The sequence below is a fragment of the Opisthorchis viverrini genome, assembly GCF_000715545.1.
Source record: "Opisthorchis viverrini unplaced genomic scaffold opera_v5_57, whole genome shotgun sequence".
In the NCBI taxonomy this organism is placed as follows: domain Eukaryota; kingdom Metazoa; phylum Platyhelminthes; class Trematoda; order Opisthorchiida; family Opisthorchiidae; genus Opisthorchis; species Opisthorchis viverrini.
Window position 1 is genome coordinate 1,622,397 of NW_008751714.1, and position 17,722 is coordinate 1,640,118.

Consider the following 17,722-nt stretch of genomic DNA (forward strand, 5'->3'; position numbering starts at 1 on the left):
CTGTTCACTAACGTCCCATCCACAGAAACTGTCTGTTAACTCTGTGTATATAAAAGACAACTTTGAATTGAATATTTTCGTTAACGATCCAAAGGACTTATTACTGCAATGAACGTTTGATGTGCGATTTCAGTCCAATGAAGGGCTATACATATAAGTTGATGGTGTCGCAATGAGTTCTCCACTAGACCTACTCTTCGCCGATGTTTTTATCAGGTGCCTTAAGAAACATCAACTCCAAGTGAGTATAGAGAAGATTCACTTCTACTGAAGGTACGTGGACGATATATTCACCAGCACAAAGTCGTCCTAACGAATTTTTCCGAAGCATACCAGATCATTCCGTCCACATCTGACAATGGCTCTTTCAATTTTCTGGACGCGTAGCTGATGAAAACAACTGATGGCTTGGTCAAACTGCCAGGTTACCGAAGAGAGACTTGAACGAAACAAAATACCACCTTCAACAGTTCTGTGTCACTATAACATACGAAATTCAGTTCAATTTTTTCCTGACGGCGTGAAAAAGTTAACCCGAAAACGAACTTTCAGCCGAACTTTATTCACTAGCCAGCGCACTTCACGAAAATGATTATATGGACAGATTTATCTCAAATCATATGGCTGTTATATCTAAACAAACCGAATCGGTCACAGCCGAAAGATATCCTGCCTTGACCAGCCTTCCTTTGAAATAGGATCTGGTCGCAGACAACCTGACTCGCGTCTACATCACACACCCTGAAAAACTTTTCCGGCGACTTCATTCAAAAGGTGGTTCTCGATTACTCAGCTTATATCTCTACACTTCAATTATAATCTATCGGTCCATACTCAAAACGTCCTGTTTACTGTTTCATCTGTTGTTGTGTGGCAGAATAAATAGGGCGCACGACAAGATCGCTATTCAAAAGAATAAAGAGGCATAACACAACTTGCCTGGCAACCAGATCAAGAAGGTTTACTTCTAGTGCACCGGCTTCTCAATTGACTGTCTCTAATTCGAACAAAGCCTTCTGTCATCAACATCAAAATCCATTCAAAATGATTGTTCGGCCACAGCTGAGACAATCATATTTCCCTGACGCGACTCAAGTTCGTGTACTCAGAAGGTGTTTGTAAGCATATTGAGCCTTCTATAGTCTGCTGCCCTCTCAGACCAGTCGCAAGTGACGTAGTTTTCGCACTTCAACGCGCTGATCCCGCTTTATCCTTGTTTGATTTGTATGTATCGCTCATTCTTATTCTGTGCTTACTCGAATTTCATTGACAAGAAGAAGAGATCACGAAAACACTACTGTTCGTCAGTTTGTGTTCTGAACTTTACGATGAATCTTAGGCAAAAAGAAACTCGTAAAGATACAGTACACGGCCATTGTCCAACCAGAAGTTTGCCACCTGAGTTTTCCACTTCCAGTCCTAATCAACTCCTAGGCATGTTCACTTGACGCAATCTACTTCTGCAGGCTCCACCCTGGGATGGGGGCTAGGAAGTCCAATACCTCAGTTGAAAAAACCAACAGTAACCCGTTTCTCAAGAAAGTCTTAGTAAATCAACGCTGTTATCTTGCAAGAACTTAGCAAACATAGTAGTAGCTCAGTTTCGCCAGCATAAATTGAGCTCTGGGAACTCCATTCTAATTAATACCATATTGCATATCCTAACAAGCCCCTCCAACCTTGTATTGTGACCCTGGTGATCTGCTAGATCAAAACTTCATACACTGTGAAATACCTTACGAAGGCGCCAACTGTCCTGTCCTGCCCCATATTACGGGGTCCGATTCGTGGTTCTGATATGATTTTCTGCTATAATTGTCCGTATAATAGTAACTTCATCGGTCTCAAAATTATTGATTCTGATAACCTGGAGTTCTTTTCTTTCACAAACACCTAAAATCTTATCAATCGTTTGCTGCACGGGACCTCCTTCCTGATATAATTCCGATATAAACAAGTCTCCAAAACTGAGTAATCTCATGGTTTCACTCTTCATTAACTTACCAAGATCATCTGTCAGAATTCTGTGCACCACTTTTAAACATCTATTAATTCACAGATATTTTGGATTTTCCTCATAACTAGCCTTATCAGTAATTCAGTTGAATGACGACCAACCCTTTCCCTTCAGCATTATGTATTTCATCACTCTATTTACCTCCTATTTACCCGTATTTACTTTTTGCGGAAGCTTTTGAAAATCAATCTTGTAGCCTTATTTTCATCAGAAAGACGCTTGTTTGCTGAGTTTCTTAATCATTATCAAATATTCCTCCAAAAATCGAAAAGAACTTACTAGAAGCCAGATCCCGCCAAAGGGACCCATCCACTCACAGTTTTATCTTCACCTAGGATCACCTTGGATCTTCGGGACACATTGCTTTCATCCAGCTTAATTTTTCACTCTCTTTGGTCTGTCAATAATTTTATCGTTCGCGCAGTTCAGCTCATTCAATCGGTGTCTATCGCTTCTCAACCTGTACAAATAACCGTATGATGGAGCTTTGCTGAGTAACGTCCATAGCTGAGAAAATAGACTAATTTTTGCCCTTAGGTACATTTAATTTCTACGTTTATTTCTCAACCTCAAGCTCTCCCTGTTTGGGCCTAGACGCCCTAGTTGGTCCAGCACTTACGCGTAAACCGTTTGAGTTCAATTAGCAGCAGGATCTCTTGTTTCCCTTTGGCCTCTTCTTTATAAGTTTCTACCGAAAACGTACTGGCTGTTTTCTCTGAAATGTCTGCTCCAGCTGTCTTATACTTCTGAGAATGTTTGTAGAAGTTCGTAAATAACGTTCATACGATCTATGCTCAAGAAACTTGCCGATTTAAAGCTGGTTCGTCTGCACACAGTCCGATCCAAGAAGCGTTCAATCTCGATTCCACACATATGTATGTATGTAAAGCTTTCATATTGACCTAGTGGTTTAATTTGACCGCTGCAATGATTTGGCGTTTAAAAGTTGCAACTATGTCGCCAAACGCGAGGAGCCAGATCAGGAGCAGAGAAACCCCGTACTATGGGTAGCTGTCCTGCCCCATATTACGGGGTCCGATTCGTGGTTCTGATATGATTTTCTGCTATAATTGTCCGTATAATAGTAACTTCATCGGTCTCAAAATTATTGATTCTGATAACCTGGAGTTCTTTTCTTTCACAAACACCTAAAATCTTATCAATCGTTTGCTGCACGGGACCTCCTTCCTGATATAATTCCGATATAAACAAGTCTCCAAAACTGAGTAATCTCATGGTTTCACTCTTCATTAACTTACCAAGATCATCTGTCAGAATTCTGTGCACCACTTTTAAACATCTATTAATTCACAGATATTTTGGATTTTCCTCATAACTAGCCTTATCAGTAATTCAGTTGAATGACGACCAACCCTTTCCCTTCAGCATTATGTATTTCATCACTCTATTTACCTCCTATTTACCCGTATTTACTTTTTGCGGAAGCTTTTGAAAATCAATCTTGTAGCCTTATTTTCATCAGAAAGACGCTTGTTTGCTGAGTTTCTTAATCATTATCAAATATTCCTCCAAAAATCGAAAAGAACTTACTAGAAGCCAGATCCCGCCAAAGGGACCCATCCACTCACAGTTTTATCTTCACCTAGGATCACCTTGGATCTTCGGGACACATTGCTTTCATCCAGCTTAATTTTTCACTCTCTTTGGTCTGTCAATAATTTTATCGTTCGCGCAGTTCAGCTCATTCAATCGGTGTCTATCGCTTCTCAACCTGTACAAATAACCGTATGATGGAGCTTTGCTGAGTAACGTCCATAGCTGAGAAAATAGACTAATTTTTGCCCTTAGGTACATTTAATTTCTACGTTTATTTCTCAACCTCAAGCTCTCCCTGTTTGGGCCTAGACGCCCTAGTTGGTCCAGCACTTACGCGTAAACCGTTTGAGTTCAATTAGCAGCAGGATCTCTTGTTTCCCTTTGGCCTCTTCTTTATAAGTTTCTACCGAAAACGTACTGGCTGTTTTCTCTGAAATGTCTGCTCCAGCTGTCTTATACTTCTGAGAATGTTTGTAGAAGTTCGTAAATAACGTTCATACGATCTATGCTCAAGAAACTTGCCGATTTAAAGCTGGTTCGTCTGCACACAGTCCGATCCAAGAAGCGTTCAATCTCGATTCCACACATATGTATGTATGTAAAGCTTTCATATTGACCTAGTGGTTTAATTTGACCGCTGCAATGATTTGGCGTTTAAAAGTTGCAACTATGTCGCCAAACGCGAGGAGCCAGATCAGGAGCAGAGAAACCCCGTACTATGGGTAGTCGTGCTACGAGATGGTCTGGGGTTAAAGTAGAAGTGTGAAGGTAGTAAGGCGCTTCACCCCCATGACCAGCATGTCCATATTAATGGAAGCAGTGATGCTGCTCTCCCCCGAGGAAAGAAGGGTTAGAAAAGGCCAGCTGCACACACCGATCTCCCAGAGGTCAACAGTGATAGCCGGGTCATTCTTTATACAGTCAAAATACTTTCAAAACCAAATAGCCAGCTGCTTTTCAGTAAGCATCTGCTGTGCACAGCCGCACCAATAGTGAGACAGTAATGCCTCATTCCCCGCGTCCTTGGGTTAGACCAACACCTTGAGTCATCGGGGAAGGGTCTGCAAAGAAAACCCTACCTCATCCTACTGCCTTGTGGGTCAGAATTTTTAGTCAAGGGTTCAAGGCGGGGTACCTAAACCGAACCACATTCCTCCTCCTGGGTAACCGGGGATTATCATTTGACCGCACAGCTCTGTGTCCACCTATGTTCTCCCATCTCTTCCTACCACAGAAGCATGCGTTACTGAATCATCTGGGCAAAAATACCTAACTACTTCTGACCGCATTCGTGTATTCGGTACGCCAACCTCCTATTTTCATTGGCATTAGGATGTTATGTAATATTGTTTTGTTCGGATAACATATTCAATACAGAAATAAGTTTATTTACCCAGAGCAAAATAAGTGGAGACACAATGTCAAGTAAAGGGTCAAAGCATAAAATCAATGAGGAAAGAAGGGTTGAATACCATTGTCATATGTAATTCCATCAGATGTCTTCCAGAGGCTTCATCAGGAATCCTCGCCATTTTCCATTAGAGGTTGCTGTTTTTCGTCCACATTTGCTAAGGCTTCTTATTCACAACAGACGAAGAACGACGGATTTCTTTCAATTCTAAATAAATACGTGAAGTATTTTCCAGAAAACGAGTCTATTTATTGCTCAGTTATGTCTGACAGACGAAAAATGAAACTAAAAAACGCAGCACTGCAGATGAAACACACCCATCAACGGAGGATTTTGGGTTATTTAAGCATAGCTTAAAGTCAAACAGAAGTATTAACATTTTTTTCTTGGAATTACCTTACGTACAAACTATTCAGAATGCCAAATTTCCGAAAACCACAATTGCCTTTTGTCTAGGACTAGCTAGTGAGCACCGAGCCACGTGACTTGGACTGTAGCGGGCGGCATTACATTCTGCTCACGTTCCACTCACGTGGGAATGACAGTATTCCTTTAATAACCCGAAGCTCTTGACTTGGATGTTTTAACGAAATACTCCAATTTCCAGGGTAAAGTTCCTTCATACGTTGGATGGAATATTGCCATGACTGTAAAAGGGCGGCCGAGGGTACCCAGCTACCTGATATTGTAACGAGATAGTGTTCACTTAGTTGTCTATCAGTAATCTTTAATCCAACCCCGTAACTCAACCAATGTTTTTACCATAATTGTACGTACGTAATACGAAACTGTGCCCAAAAGACGCTGATAGATGTAATTGGCATTTTTGAGTGAATTCTGCAAATACACGCAAACAAAATGTACTACCGGATTGCGTGCATTCGGTAACAAATATCTGTTAAAAGTCTTGTATTACTAATATCTGTAGGCCAGCCAGCCAAAGGGAATTGGAAACTGCCAATGGGAAAGATGGAGTGGCATACGCCTGCGGATTAATGCCCTCCAAAGAAGCCTCAAAATGAGTATGAAGAAACTGATAAAGAGCATTACTACGCAAGAGAAATATAGTCGAAAATTTTTCTAGGTAAGATAATACCAAGTTTACAAAAGGCATACTGATTCGGTGGGAAGGCTACTGGTCAGAATGCCACACCAGAACGAAGATATTTTATCTTAGTCAGCGAAAGTGTATCCAAGTAGTTAAAGACAGATAAAGCGAACTTAGTTTGTTTTTAATGTGGGATTTAAGTGAATCCCATGTGGATCTCTCGTGTATGATATTATTTCATTAAATGTCTTAATGAAAATTCACCTCATGTTCCACTTGGCACGATACTCGATATATCGTAGTACACTTCCTGGGTGGCACACACTATTCATAAGTTTGCCGAAAACTCTTCGACAGCCCACGATCGGTCTCGCCCATCTTAGGGCTCATAAGGTGGGCATAGCTTCTGAGTTACTCTGGGCCCTTTCTTCTCCCCGAATCCTAATTTCACAAAATGTGAAAAATACGCGCATTTGCTTACCGGTTTTGTCTTACTGAGTGACCCAACTGAAATCTAACCGAAGCTTCTGGTTTTAATATTCTTCAACCGAATATGCTACACAAAGGCCGTCTTATGATTGAGATATTCGAGATATCGACAACCCACGACCGGTTCCGGCCTTCCTGGGACTCATCAGGTGAGCACACTCCCCGAGTTTTACTCTAACTCCTATTCTTTTAGAACTCTAATTAAGAATGTACCACGTAATGTACTATGGCATCACGAATATTGTGCTACCTGAAACATGGAGCGGCCTTGGTACAGCATACATGCCTGAGGAATACTATAAAAGAGAAGTTGGGCTGTAATTCACTTCAGTCTGCTTGGCCTTGATGTCAAGTATCCACTCAGGTGGGAACACGCACCCTTACATTCAAGATCATCAACATCTAGTGTGTGTGTGTGTGTGTGTTGAGACCTGAAAGTTGAAGTTTTCGAGAGAGCAGGACTGGCACCGTCATTTGCGTTCATGCCCTATTATTCTCAAACTAGGGGATAAAAGAATGGGAGAAGCCACTGAAGAAAAATGAGATATACCAGTTCCAACAAGACCATGTTCTAAAGGTCTATATAGTTCTCAGAAATCGAGGGAAACAACAGGCCGTGAGTTAGACGATCCTGAGGCAGTCTCAAATGCCGCCAGGAAAATTACTTGAAGCGAATGGTTAGGAAAAGAATTACTACTTAACATTAGATTACAGTAGTTGCAATTTGCAAAGCAAATTTCGATGATCCTCAGTTTCACTGCAAGCTCTGCGCTTTCTTAGGTGATTTGAAACAAATAAGATAAAATCTGCATTGTCCAGATTCTTTTATATCCAAAATTAATTTCCACCAGGGTGCAAAAAGTCTTCCCCAATTTTTCGCCTCACTTTTTTTATTTACGTGGGAGTGAAAGATTAGGGTATTTGCACTGCTGTTAGACAGGAATCTACGCGGATCCCACTATACCGCACGTCTTTAGGCGCTGCTACGGCCGAGAAGCCTGGACCGCTCGAGGTTGGCCCAGAATTCGGGACGCTTATGGTCCGGTATCAAGACGAGATCTGATTGGTTAACATTCAGGATCCAACAGCCAATCATAACCCAGTATTGGCCAAATGCCGGTTGCCATTGCCGCATCCAGAACGCGTCAGAAATTCCAGAAGGTTATAACCGCTTACGCTATATATATGAAGTGCTTTATAACTGTTCCTGACTTCGTTTTGGGCGTTAATAGACCTTGTGCACCTTTGGTGGTTGTTTTGACGTGAACGCTAGCTTGGGAGGCTCAGACCGAGAACCAAGCTGAGGAAAATACCGTTACTACATCTGCGTCATGTAGGGCTATTTGAGCCTTAGGGGTTGTTAGACCATATCAACTGTGTTTGATAAAATAGAGAAAAAGAGTTAATTTTTTGCTAACACGCCGGAAACACCTAAACCATCAGCCGCCGAAGACTATTCAGCAACCTAATGAGTAGTGTGTATTGTCAGGTAGAAATGGGGGCGCCTCTTGAATGTGGGACTGCACCAAAGAGTAAGACAACGCAAGGGGCATCATAATACCAAAGTAGATTTTTCACATCTTTCACCATTATTTGGTGCTTCAAAAATATTTCTTACCTTCTCCCCTCATCTCATCTTCTAGTCTTATCTTGTACGCCGTCAGTACTTTTACAAGCCGGGTTGTTTGTTTGGCGTTAACTCTAGAGACCTGGTCCAGATCTGTTTTTGCGAACTCCAAAGCGGTTGATATCATATCAAGCGCGACTTCCTTTTTATCCAGTATCGTATGATAAAGCGTGGCAGAATTAAGCATGATTCCCAGTTGTAACGGGTGTGATTGTGGTAAGTGTTTAGAAGCAAGCGACTGAGCCTGTTTGTAGGCTACCTGACTATGCTCATAATCTCGAACTCGGTCGTCATCCTTTCCAATTTCCGACAAATATCGAAAATAGTCACCTGTTCTAGAATAACATCTTGTCACGACGAGGCCAACAGACACTCACAATTTTAACGAAATTATCCAACTCTCCTCACATTTATGTTCCTTTGACATATCCATGTCCACATTTCGAAGTGCACGCGTGGCAATAGTGCGTATTTCGTCTCCCACTTGTTGGAGGAACATCTTGTTTAATTCGCTGTATGGTGACTTCTGCTCTTCTGCCTTCTGCAATTCCACTTTCAATAATTTAAATGAACTTCTCAGAGGATCAAGTACGTGTTTGTATGCACTGGCCAGTAGATTCTGTTCCTCAACAACAATTGTGGGATGGGATTTGATCAACCATTCCATGTAGTCTACCATATCTAATGAAGTAGAAGAGGAAAACAGAATTAATACCTTCAAATCTCCCACACTTCTCTGCCAGGCGTGCGTAACAGACCAGTGATTTTCTCCTTGACCGTGGCATTAGGGAAACACGCACCACTAAGGTCTTGAATACATGTCAGCTGTACACAAAACCGTATGTGTATTTTTTTCCGCTGGTGGCTAGCTGACTCTGCCAATCGATTTAACGTCATTCAAAGGTCTGCAGGTCAGCTGAATTCAAGGTCGAATGAAACCTCAAATGCACAAGCATAGGATAAATTCAGTGGGACTTGATCGCAACACTACGGTTTTTCTTGACTGCTATTATTCGCCTGACGTTGTCCATTTTCAACACTTCTGAACAGCACTCTATACTTTTTGCACCTAAGCAACTGAAATCGTTGTTTTGGTGGCTTAGATGACAATTTCGTCCTAGGTTCACAGTCTCAGAGGGGGACAGAGGTTTACATAGTGATTTATCCATTGCTTTTAAAGCAGTTAGATGCAGCGGCCTGTGTAACAGGAAACTGAAATTGCAGGGATGCAAGCATATCCTCTGTTATTTACTGTTTTCAGTCAAAGGTGTGTACCATAATACGGGGGAAGAAGGACGTAAATTTTCTGTGAGAATAGGCTGAGTCTTGTTCTAATGAGCCAAAATTTCGTTTCGAACTTAAACTGAGTCAACCCAAATACAGCGCTTTCTTGGAATGGGTGGGTAAATGCATCATACATCATAGAGAACGAGTGTATGGGAACGAGTTTACGAATCCGTCAATCAGTAAGAAAGAGTGCAGAGGTCAATCGTCTGGAGTAAGTTTGTAAACAGACAGCTGACGCTGTGAAACAAACTTCATTGGAAGAAAGTAACAACACTGACAGATTTTGGAAAATTGTACGATGATAAGGGGGTAGTTCCTGAGCGTCTGCTAATATTGGTTACTTGTCCCGATGTTTGGTTGGTTCAAAGAATCCTTTAGCTCACTGACCAACAACCTTTCAGAACAGACATACGGTGTCTATAGAAATCCTGGCTCTGCTCTTCATATAAACTTATACTTGATCAGACTACCGTTTTGAAACTGATGAAACACTTAAAGTGCACGAGCTATCCAGCTACGTGATCTAAATGAATGTGACATTCTTACCTCAATTAGCCAAAGTATTTCTTAGCTGGTTGTCTGCTGATTGAACACACCTACAGTGCGAAGATCACTGCAAAAGAAGACAAAGATGAAGTCTTAGTGTTATCAAGGAGGGAAAATGGGGACTTTTTGGAGAGACGTTTACTGTCTCTTAAGGTATGCATGAAAGAACAGGGTGTTAAAGCATCCTTAAGGGTTCGATTTGGTATAGAGTCAGGTTCCATAAACTCCGGTTCCAAGTGGATGCCTGACGTTTGTTTGTGCACAACATGATCTTGACAGCGATCCTTCAAAACGATGGACACAGGCAAGAAATTTTGTGTTCAGCTGGTGTACAGAGTGAAAGACTACTTTGAAAGTATTTTTTGGTAAAACTCGTATTATTCGGAATCTCCAGACTGGTTTTTGGTGGAATACAACAGGTTTTTCGGAACAGAAACAACGGGAGGGGTCGTCGAAAGATGTCATATGGTTGACATCGATTCCCTCAGTGAGTCCTACGGACTGACAACCAGATTGAGCCATTTGTTGACCAAACCAACATGAAAACCAGTGTTTAAGCGTCCCTCATTTTTACGCCCCATACTCGCTTCCCACTACCAGGCATGGTAATTTCTGTAAGTCGACCAAAATTCGCTATGATTTGAATCACATTCCTCTTATGAAATCCGCATTTCTGAATCTATTCCTTTTTCTTTGTTCAGTGAAGGTCTTGGATCCGAAATTGTCAGAAGCTCATTTGCCTCTCCCACAGCCAGCAGATCTGGCGAAAATTCCTCTGACCGCTTGTCCAGCATCTAACTGCATTTAACCTTTGCACTTAATATGAGAATTAAGTTTCGTACGTATATCGGAATAACAAGACGAATTAGAAGTCCAGAATACAGCGCAGCGTAACAACTAGCACGTATGTATTAGAGCTGGCGAATATGTACAGCATATGGAATATTAAAACAAGAGAATAAAGAGCAGAGCAATGAATAGAGTATCAGTCATGTTCATCACACTTAATTTTAAGCGCTCTCTATGTAGCTCCTTCATTCAAGAGACAAAACTCCGATTTCACTTCCACTTAAGGAATTCTCCTCCCTCTACATTACTTTGGCGATAACTTCTCGCAAAAGCCCAAATGTTCTTGCAATGTAGTCTCCAAATAAATCCCTTTGACCTGGCTCATGATCCTGAAATTAACCAAATTTGGCATTAATTTTGGTTTGTATAACCGATCTTTTTATGCCGAAAATCAAGAGGAAATGAATGCAAGATGCTTTTCACCCATATCATCTTATAATTGGTTGCACCGCAGCATTGGTTTCTAACCCGTTAATCTCAAGCCATTCTTTCAACGTGAGGATGAGTCCTCCATCTCCCTCGATTTTACTTTAATTAAAGGCTTCATCGCAAACCAGAAGATAACCCAGAAAAATCCTCACATTCCTTGTATCACTGTTTGGTCTACGTTCATGAACACATAAAACCATTTGGATTTTGAACTTGAATTAACACATCTAATGAATTGGCACAAAACACAGAACACAAATTATAGGTTGAGTTCAGGTTAGCGCTACTTGCTTCTAACTTAAGTTGGTGGACCTGTGACCTCTATTGGCTTGCAATAAGTAGAAATACAGCTTAATTGGACTCCACCGTCCCAATCGTCAGTCACTGTCCTACAGTGCGAAGTTATTACTGCGCGTCGCTTTCTCGTGCTCCTTGTTCCCACAGTGTCTTCCGCACTTCAGTCGGATATATGAAGCAAATAACTGACAGAATAACTGTAGTGTACTGAAATCTATAGGACGATTTTAAGGTTAGACATAAAAAGCTGTGTAGAGTTTTTTGTGAAGATCTTGCTTATTTGGTGCACTCTCAGCTGTGGAGCTTTTCAATGACATCAATTGTTTAACCGGTTCTTTGCTGTCATACAAGCATAAAAATTGCACTTCCATAGACTGGCAAAGGAAAGTGCAAAAAAGAGGTGAAAGTTGACACCGGAATTGAGAGTGAATGTTCGACGTTTGAGATTCATCTTGTCTGACAGTAACTGTTGGTTGCATGACTTCGAAGGAGAGGCTTCTACCTTTGTATTCTCCTGCATCCCATCCACATCCATTGATTGCATCTACAATTTGTCTGTGAACTTGTTCCTTAAAAATAAACGATAGTTGCACAAACTAAGTGCAGAGCAAGCCGCTCACTCCCATGTGGAGTTAAATTTTTATTGTTTCCTTTTAATGGAAACTGAAGAGGTCACCTTTAGCGGTTATGTGCCAGACAAGCGTTGTTCCATCCTTGTATAAAAATCCTGATTGCCTCATTTTCAGAATCTGCGAGGCGCTTTTCACAGACTCCGTCGTCACATTCAGTACCGGCAGTTAGCCGTATCATGCGAAATCTCTATTTAAAGTCAGCGGTGCAGCTCTCATGTCAAAGAACAGATTCTTCGCGGGATATCATCTCCTCCTTGTACGTCATTCCGCATTACCACTATCGAAAACTGTTTATGTAGCAATCAGCTGATTTGAACTCGGACATTAGACTGAGAAAATAAACACCACATGGATGAGGTAGCCAAGAGTTTCAAGATGCTCGGTGTTGTGTCGGTGTTTGGAAAGGAATTGATGCAATGCGGGCTGTGAAACAAAGTATCAGGACTCGGCGAATTTGTTTTGCACAGGCTGTCGAAGAGTTGTCAGCAACCTTGTGAGTCTCTCCTTATTGAGAATTGATGCAATGCGGGCTGTGAAACAAAGTATCAGGACTCGGCGAATTTGTTTTGCACAGGCTGTCGAAGAGTTGTCAGCAACCTTGTGAGTGCTCTCCTTATGAGAACATTAGGATTTTTCACAATTGTCTTACTGTATGAAAACTCCAAGCCACTGGAGTGACGTCTGTTCACATATATTCCATTTTCTACAAGTTATCTTTTATTGATACTCCAGCTGTGGGATCGCGACGCAACCCGCAATGTCTATCCACCGCGCCCGTTCCCCTGAAGAACCGGTATTTCTCACAGGGAAGTGAGACAGACCTTTCTCTGCCTACCGTCGATTCATGCAGGCTGATAGTCCTCGTTCGTAACCTAATGCGAGGTACTTAGTCTTAACCAGGCATTGCACCCCGTAATTACTGAGCATCTTCATATGGTTTGGAGCCCCCGCGTATCTTCCCTAATTTGTTTCATTCCCCAGGTTGTTCTCCATGCTTCTTCCAAGAAGTTATTGCTCCTATTCTGCTTAGCCCTAATTCCAAGTGTTGATCCTGGCTGTATTCTGAGGTTTTCTGGCTCTGCTTTATTCGTCACATTACTACAGTAGAGCCAACAGTAACACTGTTTTTTTATGGACGCGCAGACTTGGCTTCAGTTATCTGACTACTACAAACTCAATACAATGAGGAAATGAAGTGACAACTGACTACCTGAAAGGGATGCACTATAACCAAAAGGTATTGGTCCACAGCGTGCTCAGTAGACGTTTTGTTAACGAACCCTGTTCTCACGGCTTGCATCCGCTACCAAATATGGACGCTTCGGGTCTCATCCGTTTCATCTACCTTATTTCTTGGACAAATTATTCATCCTTGATTACCGGCTTCATATTGTTTGGCTCTTATGTAGACAACTTGTGAAACTTTCGTGTTCAAATTTCTGAAATTAGGTGATTAAATGTGTCAAGCTACGTCAAGCTGCATAATATCAATAGATCCGAATATGCTATGTCTTACACAAATGATTCAAACGTCCAATGTCTATCATCCTGTTGTCTTCCAAAAATGAAAGGAGGAAGTTTATTTGTCGGTTAATGTCCTTAGACCAGAAACTTGAGGGCAAATGCATATAAACTCCACCCGAAAAATCATTATTTAGTGGCGCTCAATAAATAATCTATTGTAATTTTGCTCGTAATGCTGCTTGAATAGCAAGAGTGTTGGGAATTTTGCACTGAAAAATATCTGAGCTTTCTTTTATTTTCTTTGGCTTAAGTGTTCTTCCGTCAGACATTCGTAAAGATTCGAAAGCAGTGGAAAAAGTGTCTGTTTAGCTGGAACATGGATAACAGAGGAACAATAACGAATGAGGGTGTTGAAAACTGTTAACCAGCCAACGGTTACGCTTTCTTGAGAGTCGTCAGGTAGATGTAGTCCTTGAGGTTGCATGATCCTAACGTTTAACTTGAATGCCAGATTTTACGTATGTTGAAAAAAACACTCATTTTTCCCCTCATTCCAGATCCTAAGTTGATCATTTTCAGATCACCAGTGAGTGATTAACTCATCAATCCCTTTGTATTGATCGTGGTTGTTTTAAACAATATGTTCGAAATTCAGAATTTCCAACCTTTCTGGGAGTTTCAAATGGAGTAGGCGTGATGTCGGTCACGGCGATGTAAATGAATAGTACCATTGCAATTATAATAAAATAACGTGTTCAGTCGATCTAAAAAATTCTTTCATTGGAAACCAGCACACGATGCAAGTTCGTCCGTTTCATCAAAGGTTTACTAGTTTCAAAGGATGGCAAGCTATTGTCAACTTTGTAGCCGTTACGAGGAGATTCATTAACTTTACATGAAGTGCTCCTATTAATAGTGATACTGAGTACTACCATCACTCAAGCGTCAGAATCTACGAATTTTAGCGGTGATCATTTGTCCCTGGATTGAGTCACGTAACACCGCATACGCTACAAGGAGCTTCGTTAATGGGTATGGGAAGGATTATGGAATATTCAAATTATAATTTTTAATATTACTTATCCTAACAGCCAATGCCTCATTACTTCATTGAAACCCGAGAGAATCGTGGCTGCATACAAGGAGAACAGAATACAAGGGCTAGTCTGAAGTGGTTTCGCTTCCTGTTGACACCGCTTGCGCTCGTTTCACTTATTGATCCAGACACAAAAATTTTATCTCCTTTGAGAACCTGATATAAACTAACTGGTCAGATGAGTCTACTGCATTTGAAGGACAATCCGTTTGTCATGATCACTCATTCATTCTTCATGGATGTGGTAGCCTCACCATAAGGTACAAATGACTTTTGCAATAATCCTATCAGGCTTTGATTGAGGACCACGTTCGGCGAAGGAGTGCTGCCGGCTGAGCTGTGGCCACGTTTAAGCAAGGGAGAGATTTTCATGGCAGCTTATCTACGGAATAACCATTATCTGGAGATTGTCTGTGAATCCACGTTAGATACTGTGGCCATTTCATGATCAAAGACACTAAAAGGATACCTAACTACCCTCCTTTCTGGGGTGTTATTTCATGGGAGACACAATGAACACAAACTGTCTCTGCAGTTGGCTATTGGGCAGATTTTCCTCCACATGTTTTTCCAGTAGTCATGGTGTTGCTTTCTTGTTTTCACCTGAAAGGAATTGTCAATGTTATTCACTAGTTATGCGAATTTATTGGTAGTGTGAGAGAAGTTGGGCATCTCAACTAAAATTTCGTTTTGAAAGTAAAGCTAGCCGATTCCTAAAATCCATGGAGACCTGTACAGTTGTTTCATGCTGGAACTAATCAGTAGTGCGCATCTCATGAAATGCCAGCAACCTATGGGCTGTTGATCAGGTGACTGTTGATCTGTTCGCCGAGGTTTGCGATCAGATAAGATGGCAGATTTTCCTCCACATGTTTTTCCAGTAGTCATGGTGTTGCTTTCTTGTTTTCACCTGAAAGGAATTGTCAATGTTATTCACTAGTTATGCGAATTTATTGGTAGTGTGAGAGAAGTTGGGCATCTCAACTAAAATTTCGTTTTGAAAGTAAAGCTAGCCGATTCCTAAAATCCATGGAGACCTGTACAGTTGTTTCATGCTGGAACTAATCAGTAGTGCGCATCTCATGAAATGCCAGCAACCTATGGGCTGTTGATCAGGTGACTGTTGATCTGTTCGCCGAGGTTTGCGATGGACCAGATAAGATCCAGTGATGAAAAACAATGCAAGGACTGCGACAAGCACTATATACGAAAAAAGGGGAGGAGGTTCTGCACCAGAATACATTAACAAAAGCTCCGTACTAAAAAGGATGATCAATTCCCCCCCATCTTCGTATACGAAATCAGGAAGTGCACGAGTTCGACTGGAGCGGCCTCCGCATACCGGCTTAAGCAAGAACGAAGAAGAAACGTGAAGCTTGCAGGAGCTTCGTACTCCACTGAAGAAGCTGCCAACAAACAGAGAAATCGATTCCACCTATCAACCGCTTAGATCAAGAGAACCCCAGAACCACAGAGCGCTGAGCTGAGAAAGCAACCAGATGAGGACCTCATAGGGGAAGCAGGAAAACTCAATTCAAACGGGCACATCAATCTGGATGGAAGAAACATCCAAGGAATAAACCAAAGTTCCGAATTAATTGGCGGGCGCAGGGACACTAGCCGTTACAATGAGAAAACAGGGCCGTGTAATCAACCAATCAGTCTCGAGGAGATCAGATATTAACACAATGCAAATCATCAAAATCAGAAAAGACTACTGAAAATAGAAGGCGTTGGGATTAACAATCAACTCAACAGAACGCAACAAAGACCACAAATGGACCAATAGATTGACGAGAAGAGCTGTCCTCAAATAGCCACTCACATTAGAAGATAACAGATGGTCTTCAAATGCTTTATTAAAACAAGTAGGTAAAGAGGAAGTGTCTACCAAACTGCGCGCATATCAACCAACCTGCGATCTTCCGGTTGGTGGTTAAGGAATTAACTGTTCGGCCACAAGTGACTTAGAACTGCTGGTAGAATATGTCGGTGCACCGACTCAAGTGGCCCACAGTAGTCCCCAAGACCTGTCAGGTGAGCAATCAGAGCTACACGCGTCATTATTCTATGCCGAAGGTTCACTTTGGTACTGATACCAAAGCCTTGCAGACAGTATGAAATTATTACAGATAGAAACCCATCTAGCTCAGTTTACTGTCCAAAATCTTGCAAGAAACCAATCAACATTTCGTTCAATGCGTTTGTACGGCAATCGTTACAACCAGCTTTTAAGCATGAGAGACTGCGAACTCATAACAAGAATTTGGCTTTGCGTGAAACACGCGCTAGCGCAGAAACGTTATACTACAGCCACAAAAATCCTGGCTACCCAGCAGCGGTTGTGTGCAGGCATGGTGTGCGCATTTTGCTGTCAGGCAATGCATAGTCTACACAATTTGCATTCGAACCAGGTTGTATTGTGTGCGTCTTGGTCCTGTCTTACATGGTCGAGTATGCAAAACTGTTCCTCAGACTTCGGTCATACCGCCCCTGCTTTCTTTCTGCTCTGCTCGGAAAGTAGATCAAATGCAAAACCACGCATACTAATGAGCAGCCCACCAGTTCAGAAAAACACAGGCTGTTTTACTATGGACCGACCGAACAGGTGCAACGTCTGGTTAAAACACTACTGTCCGACCTATCCAGAAACATGTTCAGCGTTTCCCACAGTAGAGATCTTTTTGGAATTTGAGAATCATCGAATCTCATTTTCCCATGCGCTGCTTGGTGGAGGATGAGGGAGTGTCACCAGTTTGGGCGAGTGTAATCCAGCGTTTATCAAGCGTGACTAACGCGTTTGATTCGCACTGGACTTCTTTTAATGAGTAAAGCAGTTTGGATATACATTCGTTTCCGAGTTGTCTCACTTGTGGTCATTGGCTATCCTTTTATACATTCGGCGGTATACCAGTAATCAGAAGTTTTAGGCGTGGCAGAATATTCTGAAGTAGTTTCGCTGTTCGTACTACA

General features: G+C 41.7%; 1 protein-coding gene across 1 annotated transcript; it reads right to left on the reverse strand.

The window, feature by feature from the left end:
• Positions 1 to 8,140: 8,140 nt before the first annotated feature.
• Positions 8,141 to 8,828, reverse strand: T265_13350 (hypothetical protein; the record flags this gene model as incomplete). The annotated part of the gene is made up of 2 exons (XM_009168461.1): positions 8,141 to 8,484; positions 8,527 to 8,828. Coding segments are annotated over 2 exons (645 nt in total), but the record flags the coding sequence as incomplete, so codon positions are not given.
• Between the last annotated feature and the right edge of the window lie 8,894 nt (positions 8,829 to 17,722).